This window comes from Saccostrea echinata, unplaced genomic scaffold (genome assembly GCF_033153115.1).
Source record: "Saccostrea echinata isolate AGI-Se365-2 ecotype Australia unplaced genomic scaffold, CSIRO_AGI_Sech_v1 ptg000020l, whole genome shotgun sequence".
Lineage (NCBI taxonomy): Eukaryota > Metazoa > Mollusca > Bivalvia > Ostreida > Ostreidae > Saccostrea > Saccostrea echinata.
The window spans coordinates 4,499,402-4,520,614 of record NW_026889769.1 but is presented as its reverse complement, the minus strand read 5'-3'; the positions used below and the strand labels follow the sequence as shown (position 1 = coordinate 4,520,614).

Here is a 21,213-nt window from a genome sequence, read left to right as displayed (position 1 = left end):
AGGCCAAGAGAGGCCAATGTGAAAAGTAATTATATGGGGTTAAAAATAGACATTTTGTTAAAAGTCTGCATGGTAATAGTGATAAATTGGGGACAGATAAATACTAGACCAATTATTTTTCTTGCTTTTTCCAACTATTTTTCTTGCTTTTGGGCAACAAAGCTTCATTTATCAGCTTATGGATCCTCAAAATTGTGTTATTTTACTCAGGTGACCGTTAAGGCCCTTGGACTTCTTGTTAGCAGTAACATTTGTCCAAAAACTATAATTCCCACATTAAACCATAATTGACAATGAATAAAGAGAAACACACACTATTACTCATGCCAAGGATGCTGTATTTGACATATCTTTTCTGGATGAGCATAGGGATTAAATTTTTGAAGCAGGTTCATGCCCAAGTAACTTTAAACCAGACTTTGACCAAATTTTAAAGGCATCTAGGGAAGCAGACTATGGCAGTTTTAGTTTTTTTAAATATGTAATTTAAGAATTTTCAAGATGAATTAACTAATGCATCATTTGAACATTCATTTGATACAAGGCTGTATCTCATTTATAAATGACAATCATTGAGTAAAGCTTTGTAATCCTTGATTTACGTATCTTGTTTTTGTACAGGGGGTGCATTCGCGGACCTGAGTGATGTGGGTGCTGGGGATGCCCTGACTCTTGGCCTGGGTCAATCGGAGTATGACAGGAGGAAAAAGAAAAAGTAAGATTCACTAAAACCTCTAATAAATTCAAGAGTAAGAGAGTCCCTTCACATTAATTTGAAATTCAAGGAGCTATTTATAATGAATGAATGAATTATTATGTAACAGGCATGAACTGCTAGAGGAAGCTATGAAGGCGGGTACACCTTTTGCTTTGTGGAATGGACCAACAGTGGTAGCCTGGCTAGAGGTATTAATCAAATGGTCAAGCGCGTATATTTGCACTAAATAAAAGAATATAATTTTCAATATAATTTTCTCATTGATAAATACGCAACTCAAACAGGTACATTCCCCTTGATAAAAGAATATATTTTTCTTAGGGATAAATACACAAGTCAAACATGTAAATTTTCACTTAATAAAAGAATGTAATTTTCTTATTGATAAATATGCAAGATATTATTAAGTGATCAGATTCAACAAGATTTTTAAAACTACGGGTTCACGTTTGAAGATTGATATTCAGTAATTAGTTGCTTTTTCATAAGTTGCTTTTTGATTTTCCAGTCAGAAAGATTTATTTGTATTTTCAGCTGTGGGTGGGTATGCCTGCTTGGTATGTAGCAGCATGTAGAGCTAATGTCAAAAGTGGTGCAATCATGTCTGCACTTTCTGATCAGGAGATACAGAGAGAAATAGGAATCAGCAATCCTCTACATCGTCTGAAGTTACGACTAGCCATCCAGGAGATGGTCAGTCTGACCAGTCCATCTGCACCCAAAACTTCCAGTTCTGTAAGTATAGGTGGACATCAGATGACCATTAACACGGAATACCGTATCTTTGCACCCTTATTCATGAAAATTTCAAGAATCATATAGATGAATTAAAAGCAATATTTTATACTCTTTTTTCCTAAATCAAACATGTTTTATTTTCACATTCACAATAAAGCACTCTTTAACATAATGTAGGTTTTGTCTTCTGCAGAAATTTTTATAACCTTAAAGATGGTAATGATAACTCTTGTAATGCATATGCTTCTCATTTGCTTCATTTTGTTCTCTGAAGAATTCATTCACTAAGTTCAGATTTGACTTTACATGAACCTTAACCCTGGCAAGGATTGCCAAATTTTGTTAATTGTTAATGCTTGCCAAATTAACAATTTGTTACTGACTGCTAAATTAACAATTATGTTAATCATTGCGAAATTTACAATTTCGTTACTAATTGCCAATTTATTAATTTTGTTCATGATAGAAAAATTAACAGTTTTGTTTCGCTGTTTGTTGTAGACCCTGGCGTTTGGTGACATGAATCATGAATGGATTGGCAATGAATGGCTTCCGTCGATTGGTCTCCCTCAGTATCGCAGTCACTTCATGGAGTGTCTGGTGGACGCAAGGATGCTGGATCATCTGACCAAAAAAGATCTGAGGGGACAACTCAAAATGGTGGATAGCTTTCATAGGTCAGTGTTGATTTCATAAACAGAAATGAGCAATTTTTGAAGTGAAAATACTTCTTGAGAATGTACCGGTAGATGATCTAGCGATTTGACATTTCTTTGGAGTATTCACTATTTGATGTACTGTGTTGTATATATTAATAATTGTTTGAAACCAGCTACCATACATTATTCATTTTCTCTTTCAGAACAAGTTTACAGTATGCGATTAATTGTTTAAAACGTGTTAATTATGACAAGAAGGAATTGGAAAGGAGACGAGAAGAAAGTGCTACAGAAATTAAAGGTAATGTTTGAATATTAGAGAAGACACAATAAACATGTACACATCGAATTTTGTAAATAGCTTTCTAAAACAAACATATATATACATAGTATTTGTTGAAAAGAAATTTAAAAAAAGAGAGGGAAAAAAGAAAACCCCTTTAATTGTGTAGTTTGAGTGTCATTCCATCTTGTTTTTCAGATATACTGGTGTGGTCCAATGAGAGACTTATAAAGTGGGTCCAATCCATAGGTTTACGGGAATATGCAAATAATCTAATAGAATCTGGGGTTCATGGTGCTCTAATTGCCTTAGATGAAAGCTTTGATGCCAACAGTATGGCACTAGCCCTACAGATTCCAAGCCAAAGCTCACAGGTTAGAAACAATATAGGATTACTGTCAAACCTTGTTATCTTAAATGGGGATGAGCAAAAAAGAGGTATCTGAGGATTCAAGATATTTAGGTTAGAATGCATAATCGAAAAGGGTTTGGACATCTCAAATTCACTTTGACATATGTATGGAGTTTGAGATATCAATGTTTGAGATACTTAAACTCAACCGTAAATGTTTACAGGCTTTGTACTTTGTAACATTGCTGCATCAAATGATTATGTTCAGACCCACCACATTACTTTATGAACATGTTCTTACACATCACTGCAATACAAAAGATTCTAGTGTTGAAAATTCTACTCTCTACGATTTGCTACACTGCCAGTAAAGATTTTCTACAGCTGTCTTATGAGTAAATGGAGTAGTATGATTATATGTACATGTATGAAAACCATAAAATTATCTTATTCAGGCACGCCAGGTTTTAGAGCGTGAATTTGGGAACATGTTGATCCTGGGAACAGACAGACGTTTGGACGAGGTAGGTCAGTCATTATATTACAATTAGATTTGACTCCCCTGTGTGACATTTGATTGGATCCTGTCACCTTTGATCCTGATGTTATCCAATCGTAAATCCATTGTGATGGTGAGTGAAAGTGTCCAGGAATGTGACTTGAAACAGAAGTGTTAGAAAGTAAAGCATCATGTATGAGTTATATTTTTTTAATTATGAGCTTTTTAAATGTGATGTTTTATTATTTTCCTTTGTTTCAAAGTGAAATTGATTTTTGTTTTCAAATTAAGTAAAGTAGATATATTTTACCTTTGATTAATTTTTATCATAGGAATTCAAAATACATGTGTACCAGTATGAATTAATTGCAAAACATTTCTGAATGCTGTAATGTTTGCATGGTTACCAGATTTGTTGCATGCATTTCTTTTTTTGTTTTTATCTCAAGCATTAAATTTATTTTGAGAAAAATCATTTTGCAATGTTTGATTGTTTTTTGCAATTTTTTAAAAAAATATTTTTTTGCTCAGATATCTAACCATGCTCAGTGCAAAAAGAGATTGAGGAAAGGGAATGAAAAAGAATTTGACAAATACTTTATATTATCATTATGCTAGTTTAATGCTAATGTTGCCGCTGAATTTGAATTTTCAGAAGAAAAAAAGGAAGGGATTAGTATCTTTCTTAGGTGAGACAAATTAACAGCTTTCATGCCATAACACCTGATGCATTTTGGACTGGCATTACTTGGGACATACGAGGCCTTTTATATATGCTTTTGTTCATAATGATTTTTATCATATCACTTTTTCAACTATATAACCAGAAATTTCTTAAAATAAATCACTTTTCAGTCTTTGTTTGATGAGTTGAAAACACTGGTATTTTTGTGTGATTTCTGGGGTTTGAGGTATATGTAACACATTTTGTAAAATCAAAGCCAAATAACACAATGAATTTCAAATTTATCTCTAAATTCACAGGGCACTGTAAGATAAGGTACAAATGTTTTCTATTTTGATTATTCTGTGTATATTTACTTGAAGTCTCTACGTTCTTCAGTTCCGCTGTAATTAAATATCCGTATCATAATGAATCATTATTTCCTGTCACATAACTTTATAAAACAACTCATCATACCGACATTGTATCTTCTACTGAATGGCTTACTTTATTCAGTCATAACATCCTACAACAGCAAGTCATACTGCATGAAATTCAAGAGCTTTTTAGACCAGAAGTTGAATATTAAGGTAGTGTAGATTACACAGTTGCTTATATGTTATATACATGTAAAAACAGTATAGATTATAATGATTATCTACAATATGAATATGCATGAATATGCTTATAAGATTAGATCAAGTCAATATGAACTGGAATATTACACACTTTTTTCAGGGATTCATGAAGGTTTTTTTTTTAAGTGAAGTCTTTTAATTTCAATATACTGTTTTATTATTATAAATTATTTAAATTTTGGTAGTGCTCACACTTTTTGAATAAGGTGTTTCTGTTTGACAAGGCACCCATGAAGCAAACCTATGCCTATGTATTGATTTTTGCAAAGCTATCCAGGAAGGTGATATGATGGAAATATGTGATAAGAAAATAGGGTTACATCTTATCTTTATGTCAGGGAATCACCAGACCTGACAAGAAAACCTAGAAACAGATACATGTACTAATTTCACTTCATTTACTTTAAATTTTATCACAGTTTTATCTCTTTTCAGAAGAACTACATGTAGTAGAAAGTTATTCTGAATTTAAACTTACTTATTGATTAATATGAACATTATTATTGTTTTCCTACTAATTGTAAAGAGATTTTTTTTTCTTGGGGGATACCTGACAAATGTTTGAATTTTCAGGGTGAAGGAGGGAAGTTGAGACGAGCTCCATCTTGGAGGAAGAAATTCAGGACCAAAGACAAAAGTCGCGAGAGTGGAGACGAGGGAGAGCCTAGCGGGACTGAGGGTCAGACACAGCAGTCCCCCCAACATGTCCGCCGACAAGGAGGAGCAGACAACTCCATGCACCGCCGAACCACCGAACACATGATGAACTATTAATACATTTTACTTTAGGTTGTAACAAATTATTAGCATCTAACTGTACAAATAGCAAATCTATAAATAACATTATAAATTGTTTTTAAAAAAATGTGAGTCAGGAAGACTCTTCCATAAATACAGCCTTTATTTATGTTGGCCACTTATGTGTATCTGGAGTCAAGATATTGATGTCATATATTAAGCTGAGAGTACCAGGTGTATTTAAATCAGACCTGGGAATATTATAAAACCCTACAAGGTAGAGTGGTAGATTTGTTGTTTGTATAGAGTACTTGGTAGATTTCTACCAAATTTTCATGTATTATACAGAAAATATTTATATGTGAAAATTCATTTGTATCATCCATGGTCAATTTTCCTCATACAATTTTTAATGGCATTTACTTTACCAAGACCAAAACTACAGAAGAATCATCTAACCATCACTATGTGTGTGTGTTTGTGTGTATTGTCGGTGTTCCATGCTGTAGTCAAATGCATTTATAGCAAGGAAAATGGAGATCTGTTTATTGTTGCTTCCTGTCCAAGTTCTAAGGGAAATAACTCTTACCCAGCATGAAAAGTTACCTCAGTCTTGACCTGCATAATACATGTATAAATATTTATATGAAGATAAATAGTGTAAAATGTAAGATTCACATATACAAATGTAGTACTCTTAAGAAATTTATGTGGATTTCGCAAATTTTCTTTAAAAGTAATTCCGGATGGAATATCCATTGAAATGTCAACCTATTTTTACAATGTCAGAATTGAACAGGGACAGAGAAGAGTTCTGGAATTATGAATATATGTTTGTTACTGCAAGTAATATATAGACTACATTCCACTTCAAACCTGTCTCTTTCACTTTCCAACTGTATTTTTGGGGGAATGTAAAGCATTTAAAATTATGAAAATTAAGAAATATCTTTAAAGTTATGATTTTTTTAATTGTTGATGAAATAAGGAATCAGACTTTGACCTTTGACTTAGGGTGATTCCAGTAAGTTGTTTTGATCAGGAGCACTGAGAAGTCTGAATATATTGCCTACTTTGAAACTTATATAGTTTGAAGATGTGAAAAATAAAGGCTTGCCCAAAATTTGTCCCTAAACATTGAGCACAGACAATGTGCCACAAAGGTTTGAAATCCAAAAGTGCTATAGAAAATTTTCAACTTATATGAGAATTCAAAAAAACAGTAGATAGTCATGTAATGTGTTAAAAAAGAAATGTACATATACATGTATATACATAAGCATTCACTTTTATATAGAAAGTAATAAATTAAATGTAAATAGATAGTAAAGTAGATTTTTAAAATTATTTTATTAACCTTGTGTATTGTGTATGAAAGATATGTTCAAGTAGGCAGTTTTGGATCATTTAACCAGCAATAATATTGTCTTAGAATCATGTATAAAACAAAAACCAGCATTATTATCAGAACAAAATTATATACTTATCATGTATTCATTGAAATCTCAGTTTATACATCATTTATAGATTACTCTTGAAAATGTAAGCCAACTAAAATTTATAAAACGGCTGTCTATGCAAACATATTCAGTAATTTAACATTCAAATGTTGTGCAATTTGGTAGGTACAAACATAGATAGCCTTCTTTGTCTGTCATTTTAAATACATTTTGTTAAGTACACCTATTCTTTTATAATCCATTCAGTGTAATGAACAATAGATTGTAAATGTGGAGGTTATCTGCTGCAAACTGCTCGTTGAAATTTAAAAAAAAAAAAAAGGTGACATATCTCGGTACAAGAACTTCTAAAGTCTTCACGTACTTTAGGTTGTTAGACTATCTAGCACAAGGTTGTGATACTGCTAAAATGGCAGAAATGCTGTATTATCTAGACAGGAGTCCATTTTGATTGTCAGAGTGACCCTTTTTGAAGTCTTAGGTTGTGGCAGCTTATTAAATAATTCTGTTAAGCATAGCTTTGCATTGAGACTGATGATGATGGGCTATAAGAAATTTTCAATGTTCAATCAAAATAATATTAACACAGGTAGAAGATAGAGTTCTGGAGTAGACCTTCCATTAATGGGATTTTGTGCTAAAGGCTAGATTGGATACTTTTCTAACAATGAACAAACTTCAGTACATTCGGAAAATACTGTGAAAAAATTATTCATAAATTTGTATTGGTTAGAATGAAAAGTTAGTGTTTTGTTAAATAAAGAATAAACATAGGATTTTGTATTAACTTTGAAATTATATCAATTATGGAGGAATGATCTGTAATTCTCAAAATATTACAACTTTTTAAATCCCTGACCTGTCAGCTGTTAGCTTTCATAGATGATAAAGAGAAGCTGTGTTCATTGATCAAGTTCTACCCAGAAACAGACTTGTGTTATCTTTGTGTTACACTGTACATGAATCCTTCATGTTTATGTGAAAGTCATTATAGTATTTCAAACTCAGTGAACATGTACCCATGTTTCTTATGGGAGGATCATTTTATTTTCAAAATAATCATCAATATGAAAAAAAATTAAATGAGATGTGTATAATTTTGGCAGAAATTGGACAGCTTTCTGTGTACAATGAATGAATGTGTGGTACTACTGAGACTGCTTCTCACTGCAATCTGTAGCTCTGTTATCAATGTATTTATTTCTCCATTTTGTATAAATGCAATTTGTGATATTTGATACTTATGATACTGTGTACGGCATAGAATGTTTTTATGCAAATACAGCATCAAAACACCAGTAAAATTATTTTGTTGTTTTGTTTTGTGGGTTTGTACAAGGTCTGTCATAAATATAAAAGGCTGAAGGGAGAAGAAATTGTCACCTGAAATATTACAGATGTGACTAAAAAGGTAAGTATTTATAGCTGTTGGCTTAAAGATACATCAACTGACAGTCCTATAATCCTAGGTGTCGGAGTGTGCTAGATGCATGTACTTTATGTACAGAACACTGCTAGATTAAGCTTGGTCATATAACTCGAGAATATATCGGGCCAATTTTTTAGTTGCAGCTTGAAATGACAAGATTTCATCATTTTTACAAGATACGTAGCTTATGCAATTTGATGTAAAGCAGGTGTTGCATAAAAGGTAATTTTCCTGTAGAAATTCCAAAGTGTTCTGTACGTTCGTTATTGACAATTACCTTTTTTTTTTTTTACATAATATGTATACTGTACAGAAATAAACCTATTAAACTGTTTGGATAATATTTGAATGCAACATCAAGGAAAATGACCACATTTTTCTGATAACGTTTAAATTGGCTAATGATTTAGATTATGTGTCTTTCACAAACATTGTTTTTGTGAAAATAGTCACCTTGTACCAAGATTTGGCAATAAACATCAAAGGTCCGAAGATTTTTCAACCAACAAGGATACCAACACTCACTCTATGATCAGAAGGTTATGGGTTCATGTCATGCCTTTGCCACCACAAACCTAAACTGATAAAAAAAATAGGTAGTAACTGTTCCTTTTGCCAAATGTACGGCACTTTGATGTGGAACTTGAGGGTCCTTCTGATGAGACATGAAAACTGAGGCCCCGTATCATGGGAGGCATTGGCATGCTAAGATCCCTCACTGCTCATTGACCATGAGTGCCAAGTAAAGGTCTCAATTTGAAGCCCCTCACTGCATCCTGTGACATTTTACATGAGTGAAGTAATCATGCAAGGGACGTAAAATTACAATAATCCATCAACCAACAAAATTTTATTGTGGAAAAAATTTTATGGTTACTGGCTTCTGTGTTGTTACACATGCCTCAGCTGATTTTTGATGACCAAAGGCCTCAAGGTGTGCTAGATTATCAAGGGTTAGACCAAAACCTGAGACACAAAAATAATGACTACTGTTTTTATGCCCTATAATTGAAGGGCATATATTTTTTGCTCTGTCCATTTGTCTGTTTATGTGTTTGTCTGCAAAGACTTTAACCTTACCAATAACTTTTGATTGGATGGAGCTATGGCTTTCATGTTTCACTTGTGTATTCCTTGTGACAAGTCCTTTCTTTGGGTACCAACATATCTGCATATATGACCTCTTGACATTGGCCTTGGAGTTTGACCCACTTTTGCAAATATTTACCAAACTTTAACCATGGTCATAACTTTTGAACTGTTGGTGCAAGGGATTTCATACTTCACATGTGTATTTCTTTTGACAAGATCTTCCCTTAGGACCAACAATTTTGACCATAACCTTTAAGTTTGATGTACTTTTGAAAAACTTTAACCTTTGCCATAACTTTGGAATGGCTAACGCTTTCATATTTCATAGGTGTATTCCTTGCGACAAGACCGTCCCTTTGATATCATTTATTTTGATCCTTTCATCTTGAACTTGCAGTTTGATGTACTTTTGAAAAACTTTAACCTTGGCCATAAGTTTTGAATAGTTGGTGCTAGGGCTTTCATTTTTCATATTTGTATTCCTTGTGACGAGACCTTCCTTTGGGTACCAACAATTTTGACCTTTTATCCTTGAATTGGAGTTTGACCTACTTTAGAAAAACTTTAACCTTGGCCATAACTTTTGAACAGTTGGTGCTAAGGCTTTCCTGTTTCATAGGTGTATTTCCTTGTGAAAAGACCTTTCTTTGGGTACCAACATTTTTGATCTCTTGACCTTGACCTTGGAGTTTGACTTGCATTAGAGAAACTTTAGCCCTCGCTATGAGCTGCCAAGTGGGGGCATGAGTGTTTCACAAACACATTTTGTCATTAATAAGGATTTAAAGACACAAATAATAATTGATCTTTTCTTTTACAAGGATTTAGATGACATTGCATACCTGTATGTACATCCACTAAATATTTTTTCTCCTTTATTTCATATGAAAACCAAATGTGGTTTTTCTGAACCAATTAACTGTTTCTTAAGTAATTTAAGGTGCCATCTGTATGAAAGATTTTTAAAGAAATGTCAAAGGTCAACTTTTCATAGGATCTTTCATCTGAACAGTCATAATCATTGCAGAAAAAAATCACATTACCTGTCTACACTGACTATATTTTTTTAATACACCCATCTTAAGACAGGACGTATTATGGTATGGCGTTCATGTCAATTTGTCTGTCTGGTGTGTCCATGCAGCTCATAACTTAAATACTATGAGGCCTAGAATTATTAAACTTTGTCAGCTGATACGTCATGGGTAGAAGTAGTGTTGCACACTTAAGGAGGGATTCTTCTCTTATTCTACTCATATTTCTTTTATTTAAAAATTAATGAAATTTTCTTAGATTCAAGAAGACAATATCACTAAGTGATGGTATCAATTAGATTAAATTTGACCGTTTTATTTTAGACACAAGGTCAGGTCAAGGTCATTATCTTTTTTCTTGACATTTAGAGTAAAAAATTACTGTTGCTAATCATGTGATGCCTACTTCTATTTTAAAAGATAAAATGTTTTTCTTTTTGCACAAAAAGATGTTACCATATCGGGTCTATCAGATGATTCTACCAAATTAATTGACATTATTTAACTTAAATAGATATTGGCTAATTCGGATTTCCTCTGTTTTTCTTAATTTTTAAGGATATACTAGACTTTGACCCGTGCGTGCACGGGTTGAATGCATCCATGTGCATATCGGACATTTACAAAATAGATACATCGACACATTCATATTGTAAGGTATTTTTTAAATTAACAATGAATGTGAATATAATTCTGGTTGGTTTTTTTTTTTTTTTTTTGGTGTTTGTTTTGTTTTGCTTTTGTTTTTTTTTAAATTGTTGCTTAACGGCGTAGCGCAGAATGGGTTTGACCACCAGTTAGCTATAAATCAAGTCTTGAGTTCGAAACACGCCGGAGCTTACATAAATTTAACCCTTACAAAAAAATTTAATAAAAGAAATTATGGATGTTCATTGAAAATATGACAACAGCAAAGAGTTGAGCACACTGCTGATACATATCAAGCAAAGTAATGAAAATGAAGAAATGTGCTAAGCTGGTATTTTTACACAATCAGTTATTAAAGTAAAGGTGTAAAAATTTTTGTAACAATTTTAACACTGCAGATCTCAACTTGTTCAAAATATGACCTCAACAATAAAAGAGTTAAGCACGGCTAATACATATACTTTATATATACACAGGTAATAGACAGGTATATAATCTGTAAAAGACTGTCTGTTTTGATAAAAATTAATGTAATATCCTTGAATTATAGTCCATAGAAAAAGTAATAAAAATAGAAGCTTAATTGAGAAAAAATAAAAACAAATTGGTAATCTTCAAGTACCAATGATGTTTAAAATACATAAAACAAAAGACAGTTTTCTTCCGATTTATCGGTATTAAAGGCCAAAAATTCGAGTCTATAATTTTTATATAGTTTAGGAATGACTCTAATTCTTGGCCAAATTATTCGCGTATAACCTGGTTTGGGTCAGTTTACGCTTTATAATCCGCGAAGCGGATTATAAAACAGCGTAAACTGACCCAAACCAGGTTATACGCGAATAATTTGGCCAAGAATTAGAATCATTCCTTATAATTTAATTTTAAAATCATTAAATAACTATGGGTGTAAAATTTCGTTGCTTTTTATTAGTTCAAATTTGCTGCTCAATAATACAACCTTAGTAACGGAAGTACCGGAAGTAATGGGAAGCGAGGGGAGGTAAAAACTGATACATAGGCCTAGCAGCCTTGTTGTTTGTTTACATGTGGTAAGATCGAATTATTGTTTGGTACATTCATTAAATCTGGAATTTTCCATGAATCCCGAGGACTGGAAATGAGAGGATTGAATGGATACAGATGATTCAGCTGGTTGTCAGGGGGTGTGTCCCCATACCAAACCAGGTTATACAGAAATAATTTGTGTTCCTTTTTGGATATTAACCAATCAGAGGTTAGAATACAAACAAAATTAAATTATTAGTTATTATTGTAATTTTTGGCGGAAAAAGAATGCCTACTTCACTAAGTGATTCTAACTGCATGGAGTTGTAACACCCCCCCCCCTTCAGTTCCCCTCAAAAAAGCATTAAAAAAAAGGAGGGATAAAATAAATCGGGTAGTTACATTAATGTTGCTCCTACGATCATGAGCTTTTTGCCTCCGTTGAGATGGCCAGAGATATAAATAACATATAATAAATGTGTCTCCGAGATGGCGAATGATTACCCACGGCCACAATATCACATTTGTATGGATATAAACTCGGAAACGATTACGATAATACAAACATAGGCGTCAGAGGCAAATTGAAAGTGGGGTGGCTATTTGAAAGTTGGGGGGGGGAGGGGGCTAAACCAACGAAAAAAGGTAAGCCCCAATTTTCAATGCCTATATTATGTCTATCTTTGCAAAAAAAGGGGGGCTAAGCCCCCCCCCCCCCCCGGTTCCGACCCCTATGACAAATACGTGTAAATTTTCATTGGAAATTTGCTATATATTCTTTTCATATATATTACTGATTTCTTATTAGAGAAATTATACAATAACAAATATATATCTACTTAGTATTACTTTTGTCTTCTCTGATTTGAACACACTCTCCACCAACGGCTCATATGTATGAGAGAGAAACGCACGACAACTCTGCAAGGGAGATTGATTTGAACATCGTGATTTAGCGTGAATGTAAGGTAATGCCCAAGCGCAAGATTGTAAAATCCAAAAAAATCCAGATGATTTCCGGAATTTTTTGAGGAATTTTCGTTGATTATTAATTAGCGAAGCTTAATTGAGAAAAAATAAAAACAAATTGGTAATCTTCAAGTACCAATGATGTTTAAAATACATAAAACAAAAGACAGTATTCTTCCGATTTATCGATACTAAAGGCCAAAAATTCGAGTCTATTATTTGAATATAGTAGTATAGATTAGTTACTTCTTATATTGAAATATTTCTTATTTTTACCTATGGTAAAGTAGTCACATAAATATTCAAAATGATACAAAAACAAAAAGCTTTGACCGTTTAATAAGAGAGAAAACACACTTTTTACTGATTTTTTGCTCAAATCTGTTTTAAAGTTGGAGGCTTTCCAAAGCTAACAAGATTGTAGTTTGTTTAGAAAATCATTTTTATTCGCTATGTTTTAAAACTTTAGGGCATTATTTATAATTTTAGTTACATATCAAAATTTCTTCAAGTCTTTGATTGTTTAAAAAAATTAACAACATGTAATGTTCTGTAAGTGATTTTGATAGGCAGAAAAGGAGATATTTTCATACGCCGTAGTTACGCCAAAAATATAGTCCCTTATGGATTTCAAACTCAGTTTACCATTTCTATTTAAAATTGTAATATCATGATGAGTAAAGAAAAATATGATCTTTTAAATACATTACAGCTAATTTTATAAGACATACAAGCAAATATACTTGGAATATTTCGTCTAGTAAGAAACCAGACAAGAATCCCTCCTTAAAGTAGGTCGCTGTAACTTTAATAAAGGCGATATGGCCAACTATGGCAAAATTCTGTCTGGCTCTTATTTAGAAAATTATTAGTTTAAGAATCATCAAACTTGGTCAATTAATTCATCTTAGGTAGGTGTATCGCATCATACATACAATGCTGTAAGGATCTCTGTGACCTTTAATTAAGGTGAAATAAATAAATATATATACAGTCAAAGCTCGTTATCTCGAAGTCGGTGGGAGGAAAAAAGATATCCGAGGGTTCAAGATATAGAGGGTAAAATACTTAAAAAATACGTGGTTAGGACTTCCCAATATCAATGGTATTCAAGATATCCATGTTCGAGATACAAGTTCAACTATATATATATATATATATATATATATATATATATATATATATATATATATATATATATATTGTTGAGATGTGAGTTATACACCTTTAGAACCCGAATAAATCAAGGAAACAACAAACTGAAATTTTAACAAAATTTAATAAACAAAACAAAAATAACTTTTTACAACAAAATAATTAAAAATAATAGAAATGAAATGTCTGTCTGCGTACCGTCCTAAGAAATGTCCTGGAAAGTAGGGTTAACTAATCACAGCACCTCTGCTTAACATTTTCAGAATTTTGGTGTTGAATTTCCTCATACGTAATTTTCACAAATGAAACATTGAATATAAATTCACAAATAACACATAAATCACTGTTTCCTAAACTTTCACAATGCTGTGTGGATTATATTTTGGTTTAATCAATATAATTTTCAAAGAGTGGAATTCTTTTGAACACATAACTTTATAGATGCTGGTCCCGAGTTGTCCGTCAGGGCTATCGTATCTGACTCTCTCTCACATGTGCTGTTGTAAATGCATAACCAAGACTCTCCCTCTCGCCCTGGACTGGCTATTGTATCAATGGAATTTAAGTACCCCGCCCAAGACCTGTGTTATTTTAGAAACGGGACGAGAGCCCGAGGAAATAGGACCCTGGGGAAAAATAGTAAAAAAAAAAAACAACCATACTAAATATGTAGATTCTAACTATATATAAACATATTTTACAAATTACATTTTCAATCCCGTAAATACCTGATGTACTTTTGAGCACCCACCCCGGCTACTTCAGAACAAGCCAAACAGGTCTAATCGTGGCTGTAACTTCCCGGGTACTACCCGAACACGAGCTCTCAAGTAGATAAAATTGCTAACCGAGGGGCTCCCCACAGGATAAAGACCAATATCTATTATCATACGATAGGGGTATCTTAAGGGCAAAATTTAGTTTGTTACACACACACACACACACACATATATATATATATATATATATATATATATATATATATATATATATATATATATATATATATATATATTAGGGATGGCAACGAATATTCGAACATTCGAATATTCATTCGAGTAGTTGATATTCAAATATGAATTTAAGATTCGAATATTCGGTGTTTTTCAGATTTCATAAAAAGAAGTACTGTGATTAATAAAGTTTGGAATTATCCCTGTTTATTTTACTAGCGATCAATTTCGATCGCCTGATTTCTTTCACCACTTTCTTATCTTATAGATCTACTAAATTACATGTATTTTGTTTTGAGTAAGGTGTTAATGAATTGTACAATAATGCTTTATGTATAATACAAAACATACTTTCATAGTTTTCATAAGTTAAATACGATCGGATCTAGAATAGAGGACAACAAAATGAAAGCTTCTTCGAATGTCTAAAAAGTGAAGTATCATTCCTTCAGTTTAGGGATTAATTAATGAGTTTAGTGTTAGAAGACTGTCTCAGTCATCTCTGATCAAGCAGGTGTTATTTACATCTCTTGGGAATACTGGGCAGAGGAATCTGGCCTCTTAATTGCAATTGATTGCAACTGTCAAATTGAAATAGTCCTTGTTGTTCAAAATTAATTTGGTATAAAGCTATTAAATTTAATTTGATATTGTATATTATACAGTAAAACCTCGTTATCTCAAACTCAATGGGACTGTGAAAAACTTCAAGATATGAGGATTCGAGATATTGAGGGTAAAATATTTAAAGGATAAGTGGTTGGGACTTCCAAATCACTTGGACATATCCATAGTATCGAGATACTGAAGTTCAACTGTAATATTTCTATTATAATAATTTTCATTTTTCAACAACCAAATTACATAGAGTTAAGTCACAATAAATGGCAGTTTTTAAAGAAGAATGCTTAGTTTTTTGATGTTTTATTATGCTGTGGCATTGTTCATAAAAATACGATGAACAAAGCTGCAGATAGGCATTTGTTAAACTCGAACACAACCACTTGAGAAATACATGATGTATTACATTGTATTTGCTCTAATTTTAAATAACTATCACCGTGTTTTGGGGACTGTAGTGATAACTAAGATTTCTAAACCTGAAAAACAGGACAGGAGACAGTCTTAAAATTAAAGCTGTTTATTCGTGAATGTCCGTCGCAAAAGTGATCATTTACAATCATAATAAAAGATATAAAAACAATGATACTCTGTATAATTAAAATGAAAGTGTGAGATAATGCCACAAATAAGAACATGTGTTAATTAAACATCATCTCATGCACACACAATTCATTACAGGTATTATAACATGTCTACTGAATATCTTCATTATAAAAATAAATGAGTTAAAATAAAAATATATATTTAATATCAATTGGGAGAATTAGCTTGTAAAACATTTACTTGGCTATGAGAGGGGTATGAAAGGAATAGACCAAAAATAGAAAATTCACATGTTATTGTTTACAATGAGTCTACTTCCTGTATAGAGATTCTGACTTCCGGTCATACAAAAGGGGGGGGGGTCCTAATGGACAAACATACAAAGAAACCCTAATCTACTAAATAAACACATTTACAGAAGAACCTAGTACATTTACCATATTCGGTCATTGACTACAAGTGCACATGTACTAAGCTTCATCCTACTAGTCTTGCACATGATTTTACAAACAATCAACACCTACAGCATGTATAATAGTTATGCATCATAAGAACATGTTTACTTACATAGATACTTTCAGCATTTTTCCTTTTTACAAACAATTAATAGAGTAGAACAGTAAAATCGACTGTGCGTTTACTTGTACAACAATGTTTTGAATACTAAATAGAAAACCAGTACAAAATAGATGCTAAATATCCGGAAAGTCCAAAACACTGTAAATTCGACAAAATGACTTCTTTCGAAAAACTCTATTATTCTAATACTAAAACTTCACTTTATACATGTAATTTGGTTTCCTGACACATACTTTCAAACATTAAATACAACATATGTTTAACTTCAGATTTGTGAAAAATAACATTTTGTAAGTATGAGATTTTTACTAACATGTACTAGTTTATCAACATGAACTATTAGACAAAATATAAAAATGAAAATAAAGGAAAATACAAAGTACAAAGTAAATCTACATTACCTGAAAAACAGGACAGGAGACAGTCTTAAAATTAAAGCTGTTTATTCGTGAATGTCCGTCGCAAAAGTGATCGGACAAAAACCCGATAGCGTCCCCTGTCCAGGTGTTGAGTTATTCTTGCCACTAATTATTACAAAAGGGCGTTAATCTAAAACGACTCATACTCGACATCAAACGGAAGATTAACAATAGGGCATTACGGCAAAATAGAATTTAAGTAATTAAGAAAACAAAGTTCCATTTGCGGAAAACTAAGAAAAGCACAGATTTTACACGAAAGGATGACACTAATTGATTTCACAACTTTTCTCAAGAAAACTGACAAAGGGCCTCAAGTTATTATTTCTTCTAAATCCAAAGCCATGAATTTTATTGCAGTAAATAAAAATACCAACTGGTAAATAAAAATTAATGAAATAAAAATAATTTGAAATTGATAATAAATTTATACTAAATTTATACTAAAAATAGAAAATATATCAGAGGGTCAATTTTACACTATGATAATTCCCTCTTGGTCAGAAAAATCTTTGTCCTCAAAGATAAAAATGAAAATATCCTACATAAGTGGCAAGCTCGTAGATAATAAAAGTAATGTATCAAAAAAATTTTAAAAGACTTGTATATATACACTAAACAAAAGTTTGCAATCTATGAGACACAAAAAAAAATTATTCACACCAATGTATGGTGACTCAATGTCTGAACAAACACTTAAAAAAAATAGTTATGTACAAAGCATGTGGTAGATATACCAACTGAACAAACTCAAAACATAATGTATCTCACTCACACACTTAAAGTAAGTCATGCCCAAAAGGAAAAAAATCTTACAGTATTTGAAAATAGTTGTGATGTGACAAAAGAAAATAAGCTGTGTAGGGATGCTTAAGAATGTTACGAATTTTCCAAGCTGTAAAAGGTGATATTAAAATGGTTGTTGGTACGTCCATTGAGCGGTTAGTATGTTTGTTAGTGACCGAGAAGTTAGTGCACTGAATGTGTAGGTAATGGAGGACAAAATACGAGGTGGTAATATTCACTGAAGAAATGTCCTCAGGGGTCTGTATTGTCCAATTATGTGGACACAGCGGTAGTGTCACCAGCGTAAAGAGCTCACATGTTGGTCCAGTAGTGAGTTCCAAATGTAAGGCTGTTCTGTGCGATCGTTGGAATTTTCGAAAGAGGTTGGCGATGCATGCCAATACGAAGAATGTTGTCAATACTGATATGGAAACATATGGCCAGGGAGTGGTGAACGAGGCATAAATATGCTCATTTATGCTGGGCGGTGGTGTGTTCTCTTGTGCCTCATGGTAGATGAACGATAAGGTTGGTTTAAGTGTAGAAGCCGTTGTTGAGTGGGCCTGATGTAGCAGTAACAATGGAAGCAGGACAGTTCGAATTTTGTAACATGACCAGATGCTGAATATGAAGCCAAAGAATGCAACGGATGTTGCAATGATGGCTAAAATACCACTTGTGTCTGGCCATTTGTCGACCGCAAATTCCACCTGGCCTGCGATCATAGATTCCGCAAGGTTATTAAACACTTTACCATCACGTCGAACAGCTTTCGCAATGCGCTTGAGGCTTAGATGTTGTTGTTTGTCATTGGCCAAATACTGGGAAAATGAATGGTTGAAGATTTGAAAATTTGGCAATTTGATGTGAACAAATTCTTCAAAGATGGTGTCTCCAAATATAGTTGAGTGGGCATCCTTGTCGAAGAATTGCTGGAGCAGGGCTAGATTGATTGGATGGAGGATGGTAACCTTATCAGTATTGTTGTTGCATTTGCCCATACGTGGTGGCAGATACAAGTCGTTGCTTGTTACTGAACAAAGGCATGGTATCTTCACAACACAAAAAGGACAGCCCTTAAGAATTCGTTGACCATTTGCGCAATCTAATGCAATCATTGTTGTTCGGTACAGAAGTAGATGTGAGGGTGACAGTTCGTACATGGCCGTGGGAAGCATGTTGGTCAAGAAACGAAAGTCACATATTTTGCTTACTGCTTCTTTGTGATTAAAGAAGACTGCTGACAAACAACTTGGAGATGCCGAGGCTGTCAGTGCAATGTTGAAATGGCAATAGAGAGTTGTTGATCCTTTGCACTGTGCCAACTGTTGTGACGTAATGGTGGCATAATGTTGATTGTCCTCTGTATTCAAAAAGTAGGGCGGCATGTTCATTAGCTGAGTAGCATGATTGGAACTAGAGTTGACAGGTACCGGATAAGTAATCACCTTGTACACTGAAATGGGTAGATGGAAGGAGGATATTGGTATTTTCACGGTCAGGTATAAATGAGAATGTTGTCTGGTAAACAGGAATTCCCCAAAGGAGTAATAAAACAGTGGGTCCTTGTTGGAAACTTGAAATTGTGGGAATTTCTCTGTGATGATGTTTTGGACTTGGTTTAAAGATGACCTTAAAACATGTGGTGACAACAGGAATGGAGACAGCTTGCCTTTCACCAAGTCATGTATTGCTAACTTAATATGTTCAAGCTCCTTTTCTAATTGTTCTGAGACATTCGTCTGTTTAATGATGAGTTGACTCATGATGAGGAACTCGTGATCCAGGGCATCCATTGATGCCTGTGCTAAATTGGAAATAGCAACAGCATCCTGATGATTCTTTTGTACAGCTGCTAGGACATTTGTAAATCTTTTGTCTACTGCATTGATAAAGGATGACAGATGTTGATCCTGATGGGCCATGGCTTTTGCGAGTTTCACATTGTTGTTGTTCAATACTTGCATGTGGCGCTGGAGAGTAGCAATATCGTCAGACGTTGCAGTTCCAAAAAGTGATTTTGAAATTTCTCCAATGAAATCAAAAAGACCTCTTTTTGATCTCGACGATCCAATATATTTCTTGGCTGCAGGAAGTTCTCTTGTTGGGATAAGTTCATGTATGTGATGCACGGTGGAGTTTACACTAGCCATACACTGCATTCGTAATGAGTTAAGTGATTTGACTATGTGGCCGGCCGTTTTACAATGAGGCATAGTGCAGTACAGCTCAGGCAGATGAATCTTCTTTGGCAGTGGTATTTGGAACGTGTGTAACCAATGTTCCTGGCCAAGGTATAGGTCGTTGGTCTTTTCAAAGACAACTCCATAGTTGATTCTTTGGATATATTGGTTTGAAGTATCTGTTGCACACACTGAGGTGAGACAGAGGCAACTGATGATAAACATAGTAGTGTTATGAGACGGTCCAAAGCTCTTTTTCGGTCCATAGTAGTTATTCCATCCATGGTACTTTCCTTGTCCACGACACACTAAAAAGAAGGAAAGAAGGTAGGGTAAAGATTGCGCACAGTGTACAGTTATGTCAGTATCAGTAGGTACCATTACTGAGAAGCACTAAATTAATGATTTCGAGAAATCATTAAAATTTCAACATAAACTTATACAGTGTACACAGGAAAGGGGTTTAAGAATAAGAATTAAGGGTTAAGTGGAGTAGACAGGAAAAGTTTGGAATCTAGTAAAAACATGATCTGGTCCTGCGTCTGCGCTTGCGCGCCCGTCCCATTTGAGTCCTGGTGATGTGATACTGCCGGATAAGTTCATCATTGATGTGTTCTTCTGGTTCCCAGGTTTTAACACTGCTTCCTTGCCATTTTACTAGGAAGTATTTCTTTCCATTGACAAGTTTGTATTGCATCAGTTTTTCAACATATCCATGACTATCATTTGTTGGTTGGTCAGCATCCACTTGTCTTTCTGGAGTATTATGCATTGTTTGTTGAGTTTGAGGGTTCGGTGGTACATGTTGATCATCAGTTTGAGGTGCTGCCAAATTAGGAGTTGTGGACTGATCATTTGTAGTCTGTGCATCATTATGCTGTGGTTCAGTGTGAGGTTCCACTGGGATTTGTGCTCTTTCCTGCTCTTCATTTTCAATTGGTTGCGAGTTGCATTGCTCTGGTGGCAGATGAGAATCATCTATAGGATCTGTTAAAGGTGGTGGATTGAGTACTTTGCGAAAATCTGGATTCTCAAAGTGTTT

The 21,213-nt window shown here is 33.5% G+C and overlaps 1 protein-coding gene across 5 annotated transcripts in view; it reads left to right on the top strand.

Annotated features, from left to right (window-relative positions):
* Window positions 1-8,053, top strand: part of LOC133189966 (liprin-alpha-1-like) — a 28,507-nt gene extending 20,454 nt beyond the window's left edge. For 3 of the 5 annotated variants that reach the window (XM_061325415.1, XM_061325416.1, XM_061325419.1), the window contains 8 exons: window positions 622-715; window positions 825-906; window positions 1,253-1,453; window positions 1,958-2,133; window positions 2,319-2,416; window positions 2,597-2,772; window positions 3,206-3,274; window positions 5,125-8,053. In XM_061325415.1, coding sequence (XP_061181399.1) covers window positions 622-715; window positions 825-906; window positions 1,253-1,453; window positions 1,958-2,133; window positions 2,319-2,416; window positions 2,597-2,772; window positions 3,206-3,274; window positions 5,125-5,325 — 1,097 coding nt within the window. In that variant the 3' untranslated portion in view covers window positions 5,326-8,053. Of the gene's footprint in view, window positions 1-621; window positions 716-824; window positions 907-1,252; window positions 1,454-1,957; window positions 2,134-2,318; window positions 2,417-2,596; window positions 2,773-3,205; window positions 3,279-3,904; window positions 3,939-5,124 lie in introns of all 5 variants that reach the window. The other 2 variants (XM_061325417.1, XM_061325418.1) reach the window with 2 other exon arrangements.
* Window positions 8,054-21,213: the final 13,160 nt, after the last annotated feature.